At 40.0% G+C, this 13,507-nt stretch overlaps 1 protein-coding gene across 2 annotated transcripts in view; it reads right to left on the bottom strand.

Moving 5' to 3' along the window:
* Positions 1 to 10,770: 10,770 nt before the first annotated feature.
* The window catches only part of fgf8a (fibroblast growth factor 8a), a 5,560-nt gene continuing 2,823 nt past the window's right edge, over positions 10,771 to 13,507 (bottom strand). Inside the window, exons 1-2 of one of the 2 annotated variants that reach the window (XR_004796797.1) lie at positions 12,142 to 12,275; positions 11,813 to 11,954 (exon numbers count right to left, since the gene is read on the bottom strand). Coding sequence is in view for 1 of the 2 variants with exons in the window: in XM_035664057.1 (XP_035519950.1) it covers positions 11,670 to 11,954 (285 nt within the window). In the remaining variant the exon portion in view is untranslated. Of the gene's footprint in view, positions 11,955 to 12,141; positions 12,276 to 13,507 lie in introns of those variants that run through there. The other variant, XM_035664057.1, reaches the window with a different exon arrangement.

The following is a 13,507-nucleotide window of genomic DNA, read 5'->3' as shown; positions in this document are numbered from 1 at the left end:
TTTCCCAGCTTGGATCAAAAAGTATTATCTATCTTATCTAAAAGCAGGTTCCTCCTGCCTCGTTCTATCGCTCCAAATGGCAATTTGCAAGAATCCGGGGACTGGACAAAGTTTTCCAACGATATTAAACTCCAGAAATCTGTCATTTTATTCAAGGTAACACTGCGTTTCACCAGTTGTCTGACAAATTATTCCTCTTTGTGCATGTGTAATGCGTTTATGTAAGCGGGCGGCTGTGGCCAGAGGCAGAGCGGGTCGTCCCCCAATTCGGAAGTTGTTGGTTCGAGTATCGCCGTGTCGAAGTATCCTTGAGCAAGATACTGAACCCCAAAATTGCTCCGATGCATGCATCAGGTGTGTGAATGTGTGTGAATTGATTACGTTTCTGTTCGATGGACTTTGCATCCCACTGAGTGAATGTGTGTGAAAGGGTGAATGTGGCGACGTAGTGTAAAAGCGTTTGAGTGGTCGGAAGCGGTAGAAAGCGCTATACAGAGTACAGGTCCATTTACCATATAAATACATGTGAGAGACCCCCTAGTGGCAGAAAAAACATGGAAAATTATGTTAAAATCAATCCTAAAACTGACCAACTAATGCAGTTACTTTATAGATGTTATAGGTGCTCTCTGTTTGGTTTTCATTAGCATTCAATAGTAGTACAATACACAATGCTATTTACAATGTTTTAAGATTAAGATCAGATTTCTGCTTCATTATTTTTGTCTTGCTTCCTGTTTACTCCAGCACGCACATGCCCAGTGTACACTGTACATGTTAATATGGACTAGGGGTAGGACGGTATACAATATTAACATGTATCATGATAAAAATCAATTTAATGTGGTGAATGTCCATTATCGTTATAATCGTTAATATCATTAACCTGCTTGACTTTTTACACTCATTTACACTCAGTTTCTGATAAAGGTTAGTTATCAGCGTTCCCTCCTCACCTCATATTGTGATTTTTACAAACATTGTGCAATAGAATGAGAGTAAAAAAACAGCCCAGCCCTGAGGCCTATTTAGCCACTAAAGCTGCCAAGGTTGTGTCATGGTCAAATGACTACCAAAAGTTGATTGACCTTATAACATTTTGTGAGGCGCTTAACCGTTTAGCATCAGTAGCATCAATTTGCACTCATTCACATCATGAGGGTCCTCAAGCCTTCAGTTACGAGTGGCATCCCTGCAGCTCTTTGATCAGCTGAGCACAACCGCACATAATTGAAATATGCAGATCGTTTTTCTTTCTTTCTCTTTTTTAAAAGACATGTCCCCTTGTTGAAAGCTGCGCTCTCAACAAGGCCATGTCCCAAACACTGGGCCGTCGAAAAAAATCATTTATGGTTGGCTTTCCAGCTGAACTGTCATGGCTAAAAGGAAATGAAGAGGTTGGGAGGAGGGATACGGGGAGTATAGGGGATGTCTGGGGGTTGCGGTGGGGTGTTTCAAGGGGGCTATGGAGTGGGAGGGGGTCTTTCCTTTTGATCTTTTTAGGGCAGCAAAGAGGGAGGGGAGCTCTGCCTGAGCTGGCAAACACATTTAGCTGGTAATTGTTCAGATCAGACTGACAATCAGTCTTGGAAATGCATGGACAAACAAAAGTTTACAGCTCCAATTGGAAAAGTCAACAGGTCTCGCATAAGGCCCGTACATAAACAATGAAACTGTCGAGCTGGAGCTTTACTTTGATCAGTTGTTTGCGTTTCAATTATCCAGCCTGGTCGGACTGGTGGCTTTTGTTAACACTGCTGAATGGGGGCTTGGATTTAATGGGCTGCCTGTCATTTTTGATAGAGAATCCATCCACCTTACTGCGTCTGCACTCTGAACATCCTCAGACAGGAGTTAGTTAGCAGCTCAGTACAGTACAGTATGTAATCACTGCTGCTAGTCAATAATTAGAGTTTGATCTCTTTTGTAGAAGAAAAAAAAAACGTGTTAGGTTCCCTTACATCAGGGGTTAGCAACCTTTACTACCATGAGAGCCATTTTGGTCAAATAAAGACAAAGACAAATCTGTCTGGAGCCACAAAACATATATTTGTTTTCTCTCCGCAGATCAAGCATACCAGTAAGCCAGTAGCGTGGTGGTGAAAGCAAATTAATCTGTCCATGCACTATTAAATTCTTCGTTTTCCTCCAAGACGTTTCCTTTTTTTGGATTTGGAAGAAGGGAGGCTCAGGATTATTAGCCATGAAGTTTGACAAAATATATAGAAAGTGGCACCATATGATGTATACTTTAGTTGATGAAATGTTAAAACGTTTTTATTATTATTTGTGTGTAATAGCCACACTGTAATGCAAAGTTATTTGAACTAAAAACTAAATGAATTATAATATTTTTTGTCAAAGCCGCAGAGAGTCCCTGGACGGGCTAAAGAGCTGCATGCAGCTCTGGAGCCGCAGGTTGCCTACTCCTAATATATCAGTTACAGACATACGAATCCCATGTTAAACCCAGTATTTAATTATTTGTACACTGAATTTATTCTCTTCATTTTCCAATTTTACTGCTAGTGCAAATTTGTCACTTATAGTAGTATCAAGTAAGTGTAGTTTCTTACACTTAAATGCGTAAGGTGGGTCATGGACATAAAGAGCCATAGAAGACAAATAAACAAAGCACTAGGGCTGAACATCAACAATTAGGGAGCACACTGGAAAGTGTGGGAATTATTAAGGGTGTGGCCAGGATTTTACACTGTAAAAACCAGGTATGCTAATTTAATCGAACATTTTAAGTAAACCTAAACTAATGTTAAAAAACATTCTTGATCAAGTGGCTTTAGTAATTTTAGTTGACCCTACCTTAATTTTGTCATTTTTATTTGTACTGTGAAAACAAAATACCTAGGCCTAGTAAAAAGTACTTAATTACTTATGTTTTTTAACTTGGAATAGAAGATTTTATGTTTCAACAATATTTTTTACATTTTCATTACAGTGTAAGGTAATAATTAGCTTTAGTGGAAGAAAATTTTACTTTGAATTCAACTTAAGTACTAAAAATTTGTATAAAGCAGATGCAGTTAGGTTAGTGTTACTTTATTATAGATACATATAATAGCTAAATTCTGTTTGGAGAAATTTGGAGAAATGCTGCATACAACTGTAATTCATTTACTAGTTTTATATTTAATTAACTGAATGGAATTGGTCAAATTAACCTAATTTTCCCAAGTTGCCTTAACAAATACTTGAGTTACTTGTACTCAAATATTTTTTCATGCTTAAATTTTTTGAGTTAATAAATTTAAACAGTTGAAGGCAACTGTTTTCTCAGACAGTTTGAGTTAAACTAAATTATTAAGTTTTACAGCGTACCTGTCAAAACAGCTGATGTAAGATAAAAATAATATAAAATTAATCAGTTATTAGAGTGGCAGCCAATTAATTTTTATCTAATCTAATTGTTACTGCTGTAATCAAGTTATAGCCTACTTTATGTGATTAACATCAAATCTCTACACTTTGGGGGATCATTAAGAATTATTTGGATGCATACTTGGCCTTATTTTTACTCAAATCAAATATTTTGCTTACATTTATTGGAGGTAATACATTTAAACTGTTTAAGAGAATCGGTTTCCTAAATAATTCGAGTTAAACTAACTCATCAGGTTTTACAGTGTAGACTTGTTTACTTAAATAATATCTTGATAACTCAAGACAGACAAAAATTTGGAGCTATCTCTATACCTGATGAACTGGCATATTATAATACTAACAAAAGTCTTTAGAGAAGTTCAGAATACTATATGACTTTTCCACAATCTACAGTGGATAGCAGTCAGCCCACAGGGTCAACAGGGGCTGCTTGCTCCTGGGAAACTCCTCATCTTACTGAATGTTTGGTAGCATGTACAAGTGGCTGGAGGTTGTAAGTGCTTTTTGATGGGGGCAGCTTCTGTGTCGTCTTGTGGCTTTCGAAGCCGCTTAGGGAGGCAGGGTCGCGTTCTTTGGTCACCCCTGCTATTCTACGGCCTCCACAGGGGGGGTCGAGGCAGGGGTTAAATTGCTCCCTAAGCAAATGAAGAAGGTAGCTCTGTTTGTTTGTCCGGGGTTAAGGACGATGGTTTGAGGCTCAATAAAACGGATGAAAGCGTTACCCCCGTTTTTCTGCACTGGAATTGCTCCACATTTGCATGGCAGCACTGGCGACACAGAAGGTGTGATTTTTCCCACAAGCCAGTTCTTCCGAGGTTCACTCTGGCTTTACAGACACTGGAGGCAGTGGTGGGGGCTGTAATGCAGAGGGCAGACTAGGGCCCTAATTTAATCAATTTACACAAAGTCTACTAGCCTTACACTGGGTCCACCACATCATAAACCAATGGAGCCACCTGCAAAGGCATATTCTTTAAAAATTACAAAACTGCATTTTATCAGTGTTTTTCTATTGTTTTTCTAATGTCATTGAGTTATCACAAAGCATTGGCTTTAATGAATGGATCTGGTGTCTGCAAGCTTTTATGGGAAGTCCTAAGGGAAGAGCCCCCTGTTAATCCAATGTGGAAGGAGTTAAGCAGATTAATGTCAAGTATTGTCAAGAGCATTTAATGCAGTGGGCAGTGGATTAGACAGCCTTTCATAGGTCAGGATTAACTGCTGGAGGAAGTCGTCCAGTTTAGGTGCGTCCCCTCAGCTAGTGCCGGGTCACACAATGTTTTCATCAAGGCAAAGATCATGTTACTGAAATGGGATGGGATTTCCATGGCAACAAATAAAGATTAGCATGCAGTATACATGTTGGGAAGATATCTTTTTCATATTTTAGAAGGCAGATGAGACAGTCAGACTAAACTTATTTATTTAATGTCCAAACCCCAGTCATCCTTCATGAAGAAAATGGTTTAGGCAGAGAATCTACAGCTAATATTTCATTAATTCAACAAAGCTACAAATATTAAATATTTGGTCTATATCATCTCAGTGACGGTTAACTGTCTTCTTATTTTAGGATCAATATATGTTCTTAATGACATGTCTGTATGTACACCTTTATAATGTTGTAATCATGGTTTGTAACTCTATTATGTAATGCCTTTATTGACATTAATACCACCACTCTAAACTGTGAATGACTGATCCATTTTCATGCTCTGCTTGGGGTATAATCTGATTTTATCTTGATATTTACTGTTTTTTTTAGATTTTTTCAAATTTGGTTGAATTAAATGCCTTTCTCTTTATTATCTTTGTTTTTGTTATCATGGAGATTTAGTATTGATGTAGTAATATTATTTGGATGGAGGTTGAAATTGTCCATTTCCTCTTGTTGTACTAGACATTAACAAATTGCTACATTTGTAGAAAAAGAGAACAGCATGAAGAACAGGAGAAATCCAAATGGATTAACAGCTGTAACGCAGCAACGATTGGTTGCACTTTAGTCCAAAACAAGATACCTGTACAATTACGGGCCACACTGCCAAAATATATGGTAAAGATATTCATGGTCCAAAGAACACAATTCCTCATTAGTTTGATGAGTTTGTCAGCTATCTCATAATCTACTCAGATGTCAATGAGGTGAACCCATATAAACAAAGATTAACTCTGTAGGTGGGAAGAGTTGAGGTGATGTCACATTCACAATTGGGCTTCGCCCAAATTGTATGACGGCAAAAGGTCTGAGTCCGTAGCAAAAATAGGAGTTTTGAAACCAGTGCTGATATGTTGCATGCACACACTCACATGCTCTCCACGCACACACAGTCAAAGCCTCCATGTATGACAGCAGATGCTACTTTGACAAAGTGCTGTCAAAACTGGTCAAACATTACATTCAGTTATTAAAGTTTGAATATCTGTTTTTGCGCATTAAGTCCATAAACCAATACATAACATAACCATGAATAAACATGAACCGTCTATTGATCAAAAGACATGACTTTCTCTGATGTGAGTGCTTCTGTGTTGTTAGTAGTGTATTTTTGTTGTTCTAGCTTAACCCAGTTAATTTGGTTGTATTCTTCATTACAGCATAAATGACTGTTTTTTATTACTCTCCACTGAGAACTATAAAAAAGCTAGCCCACAGTGGACAGCCAATGGTTTGCGTTACTTTGTTACACAGACCAGACCTAGGTGACATCCCATGACAATTCTGAATGTGCCCAAACCCTCAAATGTTTATGGACAACCTTGGTATGTAAAAGTTTGGGTTTCCATGCACTACAGTACAAACAGTTCTTAGTTTGAAAACTGCCACAGTGAGCTGAAAAAGGTCTTTGTAAAGTTTGGAATAAATTTTTGGGAACATTGTGCTGTCAATTGCAGCAATTGACAGCACAAGTCTGAGAGAGACAGTGTAAGAGAGGAGAATGAGCGCTTTGCAACAAATGTCCTCTTTTTTATGGCCAACTTTCAATCATCAGTGCTGGGACTATTTGCTCTCCTGCTGGCAAACAAACACACAGACGAACACTGAGAAACTGACATACGCACACACACAAACACACACACACACAGATGAGGTTTCTGTGATGCAATAAATATGTGTTTCTTAACAAAATCTAAGGTAAAATGATTATAGTGCTATTTTAAAAGTATGAAGTACATTTTCATGATTATTGTGATAATGTATCACAATTATTTTGGCCAAGATTATTGTGACATGAAATTTTGCCTGGATCTAACTCTTCCGCACAAACATACATGCACACACACACACTAGTGCCTGCTGGGACTGTCCAATCAGATTAAACGTTGGGGTGTTAAAAGGCAGGAGATGAAAGAATAACAGTGGAGATACTAAGAGTTACAGAACCTGAAGGAAGGTAAAGCCTAAAAACAAACACAGCGGTATCATCCTCACAACAGCAAAGCGCTGTGACACTGACATGCTGCTATCTGCTAAAAAGGAAGGGAAGGGGGGGGGGATCTTCATGACTTCAAATGACCTTGTTATCCCTGTTGGGATCAGACTAAGAATACCCTCCCTGTTAGCTTTCCCTGGTCAGGTTTCATGTGGGGAGAAACCAAAGGCCACAGCATTTCCTTTCTGTTCAGTTGAGAGCTGCTGGTTTAAGAAGGTTAACGCCAGAGAAAAAGCACACTCAACAAACCTCCAACAAAAAATAACACTGAAAATCCTATCAATACTGTTGTAAGTAAAGGCGAATAGACAGATGAGGTATACAACGGGTTGCGACTTTAATAAGGTGGGTCAGGCTAAGAACTGGATTGCTATGGGTTCTGGATATGTGCAAGATTTTGGTTGGAGATGTAAAGAGCTATTGCTTTGGCCTGGAGGCTACTGAACTGTTTTACTATAGACCGTTTTATGACCATTTGTGCACTCTTTTTTGACATTGTTGCCACAGACATAACTAATAAATGCTACTGTTGCAACAGAGACAAGTCTGTGTGAAGCAATAATAAATATGATTTCTGAGTTTCTCACACCAAAGCAAAAAGTGTTATTATCCACCCTGCCAAATTTGAATTCAGGGGGATGGGAGGATGAATCCCAGTCACTGCAAAGGAGGGTGTTGGTGGTGATTTTCACCTCTCCATCAACGTAGCTCTTCACAAAATTGGTCCACCTCTTTCTCAGAGCATCATCCTTCAGAAATTTAAATAAAGTGACCAAGCTGATTTCTCACATCCAGGGAAGATGCATGTTGAAGGCATACTGCATATTGCAAACGTTTGTAATAGTCTAGTAAAGAAACAGTTGTAATAACTTGCGAACAAGTACGTCTTATAACATTACTGCGTTAGGGGAGAGGTTATGCTAAGTATGGCTCCAAAGTGTCATCTAGAAATCCGGAACCGAAAACTAGTGAAAAATTGTTTAACGGTCTAAGTCCACAATTCAGTACTACATAGTTCACAGTCTTTTATAATGTTTTCAGCAATTATTTTATGACATGTATAATGTGTTCATGAGTTGTAGTAAAGGGGCCGCTACATGTACCGGGAAGTACTCGACATAGCTGGTTGGTATGTGGTTTGTGGTTTTGGCTGGCTAATACAATAAACACAATATGTGTCATACTGTAAGTGACTTTTTGATTTAAGTGCGTAAATATAATCATAAGAAATCTACATTTTGTGACTTGCCAGATATGTTAGCACACTAGTTATCAAACTATGTTATGTGTGTGTACCATAATATTATCAAAATACTACAAAATTTAAACTATGAGATCATTGTAATGTAATTTAAGTTTTGCATTTTCCCACCATTCAGGATTCAACAACAGTCAACAATAATTATTTAAAATTTTGTTCAGGTATGGAGATTTTTGTTCTCTAGCATTTCTAGCTACACCCCAACACAACAGGGTAAATCCAAGACTCCAATCCAATGACAACCATGGCTACCATTTTCAATGCGGTTCCAAATTGTGGCTATAGTCCACTAATTAACACTGGGTGTCTGTGGAAGGACACGGATGTGCTATCACGTGTTTGCCAGCGTATACAGTCTGCGAACATGAAATTTAATACTATGCTGTCCCTTGTTGACCAAGTATTTCTTGAAAGTGCTTGCCCTTTTCCAGACAGCTTCCAATGACGAGTTCCCAGATGGTTCTTTGTAACTGATAAATTTCATACTTCAGTACTGTGAGCACTACCAATGAAAATGTATTCTTCTCCATTGTACTGACAGATATCTCAAAACCTTGAGGGGTTGGAGAGAACGTATGTTGTAATCTGGCAGAGCAAACCTTTAATTAACGGTTTTCCAAGCGAATAAGCAGATGAGCAAGTGTTCGACTCAGGCTTCAATCTGACTGGAGGAAGAGCTTCAGCAAACTTCAACAACCACAGTTTCCGGTCTTGGGTCACTGGGTCTGTTTGGCTTCTGTTTCCACCTTTGGTCCACTTGTTGGTCTGTTCAAGTTGGGTTTACATTTTCATAACAGCTGGGTCTACTTCTGTTTCAACTACAAGATTTACAGGCCGGGTACAAATGTCCACACCTGTGAAGACCTGTAAATACTAGCATATACCGCGAGTGCTGCTGTCTTCTACCATAGCTTGTGAAGACAGGAAAACAGTGATGGATAGCTGACCACATACAGCTAGCTAACAAACAAACTGGCATTATGTAAACACTAAATAAATAATCTGTGAGGTGGATTGCAGGGCTGTCAGATTTGCCTGCATGCTGTATTGCTAGCATGATGAGCATTATGAATAGCTGACCTGCTATTGGCTGGTACACAGACCTTGCCAGATATATTAAACAACATTTATTCATTATTTGTAAGAAAATGTAATCTGGTCAGCATTACTTTTCCCTTTTGATGTGGCATGTATGCTTTAGTGTATGATAATGGGGTGGCTGTGGCTCAGGAGGTAAACTGGGTCATCCACCGATCACAGGGTTGTACGTTCAATCCCCAGCTCCACCTGCCTACAACCCAAGTTGCCCACCTTGCATGGTAGCTTGCTACCATTCGTATGTCTATTTGTTTGTGTGACTGCGTGATTACTTATTCCGAGCTTTCCTTTACATGGGACACGGCATCATTTATTAGTTCACCATTGTGGGAAACATGCTTATTTGCTTTCTTTCTAACAGCAAAATGATTAGATATTGAGCTCATGAACAGAGCTGGAATCGGGATATAGTTAGCCTAGCTTAGCGTAAAGACGGGAAGCAGGAAAAAAAGCTAGCCTGGGTTTGTCCAAAGTTCAAAAATACACCTGCTGACACCTCTAGAAGTCACTGATTAACTAATTATACTAAAACAGAAATATAAAATCAACAATTTGGTCTTATCGTGCCTGCACAGAGACAAAAAACACCCTGCTCAGTAGCCATATCTGGCAACTTATGCTATAGCTGGAGACATAAAACATACATACATCACTGAGTGCGCATGCACCGACAGTGCATGCTGCCTGTTTATAGTTAATAAGTTTCCCTCCGGGGATCAATGAAGTATTTCTAATTCTGATTCTGATTTTGATACCCCAACCAGCCATAACATTCTGAGCACCTGGGCACCCTGGTTCTCATAATGTTCTGTAGCCCCATACCAACAAATTAAGATGCACTGTATGTTCTGACACCTTTCTATCTTTTTAGCAGTTTGAGCTACAGTAGCTGTTTGCTGGGATCGGACCACGCGGCCAGCCTTCACTCCCCACGTGCATCATTGAGCCTTGGCCCGGATGATCCTGTCTTCCGGTTCTTTTCCTTCCTTGGACCAATTCTTGATAGGTACTGACAACTGCAGGACCGCGCGGAACACCCACAAGAGCTTGCAGGTTTGGAGGCTCTGACCCAGTCGTCTAGCCACCACAATTTGGCCCTTGTCAAAGTCACTCAAATCCTCACACTTTAATTCAGATTTGCTGGTACAAACATTGCGTAATCCTTTATATCCCTTAAACATATGTTAAAACGTTAAAAATATTATTTCATGCTGGGTTTGCACACAGCATGAGATAAGTAAAGTGTGCACACAAATGGGTTTTTTATTTTTTTCTACACCTTACAGGCTTGGTACAGGCGCTCTCAGACTAACACTAAGCTAAAATGTATTTACACACAGCTAAGTACGTATGCATTGATATAGATATAGCTCAATGTGATGTGAAACAACAAAAGGATTCTGTAATTAGAATGAGAAACTTTATCAAAATATTGACTTAGTATTATAGTGATTTACAGAATCCTTGTTTTCCCTGTCACATTGGCGGAAATGGGCCTCCATACATAGAGGATAAGGATGGTCAGCAAACTTGTGTGGGTCTCCTGAGGGCTTCACAGATGGGTCCAAAGCAAGCATGTACCAAACAAAAGTTTAATATCAGTATTTTAATGTACATTTATTACACATTTTAAATAAATATTCCATCCTTAAAATTATTTTACACATCCTCAAATAAAAATATATTTATATATGTATAAAAACAGACATTCAGGGGGGCAACAAGACCACAAGAGGGCAGGGGGCAGTGGGTGTGTTGAGGGGTTCCTTACACTTCAATGCATTTTGTACACGTCAACATTACAGAACAGGAAACAGGAACAGGAAACCTGTGATTATCAAATGTAGCTGCCACATTGTTCCATCAGACGCTGTTAAAGCTCTGTTTCACTCGAACCGTGTGAGAAAGATACAGAATGATCCCAGTCGGGATGCAGCATCTAGCAGAGAGCTCCAACACCGCAGTGTCACCACCACGTGCTCACGCAACGCTCGCTCTCCGACGCAGTGTGTGACAGTTTGTGTCTCCGAAGCGCAGCGTTCCCTGGCAGTGCGGTCAATCAGGGCCCTTCAAGTCTCCTTGAGCAGCAGGCGAGAGTCCAAAAAATGACTCCACTGGTCAAAATGAAACAAAAAACTAAACCAAAACAACACTACTAACATGTCCCCGGTAAGTCAGACGATGAGTTATGTGCATCTAAAAACAAACTTTACTTTTTCTTTTTTTACACAGGTCAGTACTAAGTCTGGAGTACAAAAATAGATTTCTCATGTTTTTTTTTGTCTATGTACAGCTTTTTTTTTTTACTTTGAGAAAAATAGAAATCAAACTACACATTAAGATATAGTAATGCTCAGTATAAAAAATGTCTCTAGAGGTTTTCTGTGAGAGCAGAGGAGTGTGTCGGCTGCTGGTAATTCAGTCAGTCAGTCAGTTTCTCCTCTTTCCCTCTGTCTTTCCTATCTTCTTCCCCCTACTCAACGCTCTGACGAGGATCGCGTACGTTTAGTCCTTTGACTGAAGGGGTAGTGGATGAAGTCGAAAGGGTGGTGGTGGCTTGGGTGGGCGGGCTGCTGCCCCTTCGGCAGCCTCTTCATGAAATGGACCTCGCGCTGGTGCTGGCGTGTCCGTGAGCCTTTCCGTGGCCGCCCGCGACGGGTGAAGGCCATGTACCAGCCCTCGTAGCGGGCGTTCCTCAGTGCCGTGTAGTTGTTCTCCAGAACGATCTCAGTGAAGATACAGTCGCGGCCTTGTCCGTTTTTCTGCAGAGACACACACAGAGAAAAACAGTCAGCGGGAATGTTCAGAGAGGACTCCTCGATGAACATTTACAGATGGGAAATATCAGATATATAAAGGTTTCCCTGTGCAGCCTGTCCCCTGCATGCACACACACTCACACACACATAGCCCTCCCCTCATACATGCAGCATATGCTATAGTCATTACAGATCAGAGAGAGGGGGATGACAGTAAGCGATGACTCTTCTCCCCCTTCAGAAAACATCCAGCAGCCCTTGTGGGTCAGTAGCCGCAGGACGGATCCTCCCGCCATAAAGTCTTAATCAGCCCCCAAGTGTCACTTTCACTCCTGGTTTGATCTCCTGTTGCATTTGAGGCTAAATTTAACCGACCAGGTCAGCTTGAATTGAATAACAATCAATAGACCCTTAAATATATCTCACCAGTCCTCTGCTGTGTTCTGTTAAGGCCTCATTAGACAACAGTGCAGCTCAGGGATGAGATGGTAAATTATTACACTTTCTGCAGTGATAAAATGTACAGTAAGGTCAGCTGACACAGTATTAGCTGGACTAGCCTACTGTAACAAGCTCCAACCTTCTTGGACAAAATAGTGTGTTAAAAATAGTCATGATGATACACCCATGTGCATACACCCAAAAGACACACTCTCTGTTCATTCTTTCTCTCTACAACACACACACACATACACACACACACACATTGGGGCCGGGGCAGGCTGTGACTGGGCCGGTAGCTCGGGGCAGATGGTGTACGAGGCAGGGTGCTGGGTGGGTGGAGGGGAGTGTGTGTGGGGGGGCTGCAGAGAGGCTGGCAGCTCTGTTTATTAGCCGTCACAGTGAGAGAGGGCCACTGAGATAGCCTGAAACACACACCTACACGCTCACATAACAGCAGCAGCAGCATTAACTAAACCCTGACCTGCACCTTATGTTGTAGCCTGTAATATATCATATAGCTAGCATTAGTCTCCATTAGCCTCTTATCACTCATACTCGTTATAGGAGCATGAAGGAAAACACCTTACATTATCTAGCTGCTCATGACCACATCTAGCTGCACCAAACACACACACACCTTGGAGGTAACGCTTGTGCAACATGCTAAGAATATAGCATAATATGCTATCATCTAAAAAAAGTCAAGTGGATTTGAAGATATGCTGTGCAGCTTGGAATTATTCTTTGATTATTAATTTAATCATTTCTTAAATTAATTTTAATTTAATTAATAAATGCTTTGAAAAAAGGAAGCTCACAAATATATAGTTTAGTTCTAGAAAGGAGCTCTGTAATTCCCTAAAACAGCTGGGCACTGTGGATTTTAGTGATTTAACGTCACTCAAACAGGAGGAAATGGTGCAATTTGTTGGGGACTACTTTCAGTTCTGGACTAATACACATATGGTAAGAGGAATGTGCTTTATCAGGGTTTTGCTAGTGAGGACCCAGTCGATCTGTAGAAAAATAGCTTATTCTAACGTGACAAAAACACAATGATGATGATGATTATATTCAGGTGATTATACTCTAATGAAAACATACTTATGAAT

This window comes from Morone saxatilis, unplaced genomic scaffold (assembly GCF_004916995.1).
Source record: "Morone saxatilis isolate NCDOM2014 unplaced genomic scaffold, NCSU_SB_2.0 Contig19, whole genome shotgun sequence".
Lineage (NCBI taxonomy): Eukaryota > Metazoa > Chordata > Actinopteri > Moronidae > Morone > Morone saxatilis.
Note: the sequence above shows the minus strand (reverse complement) of the source record. Positions and strands in the feature narration are given on the sequence as shown.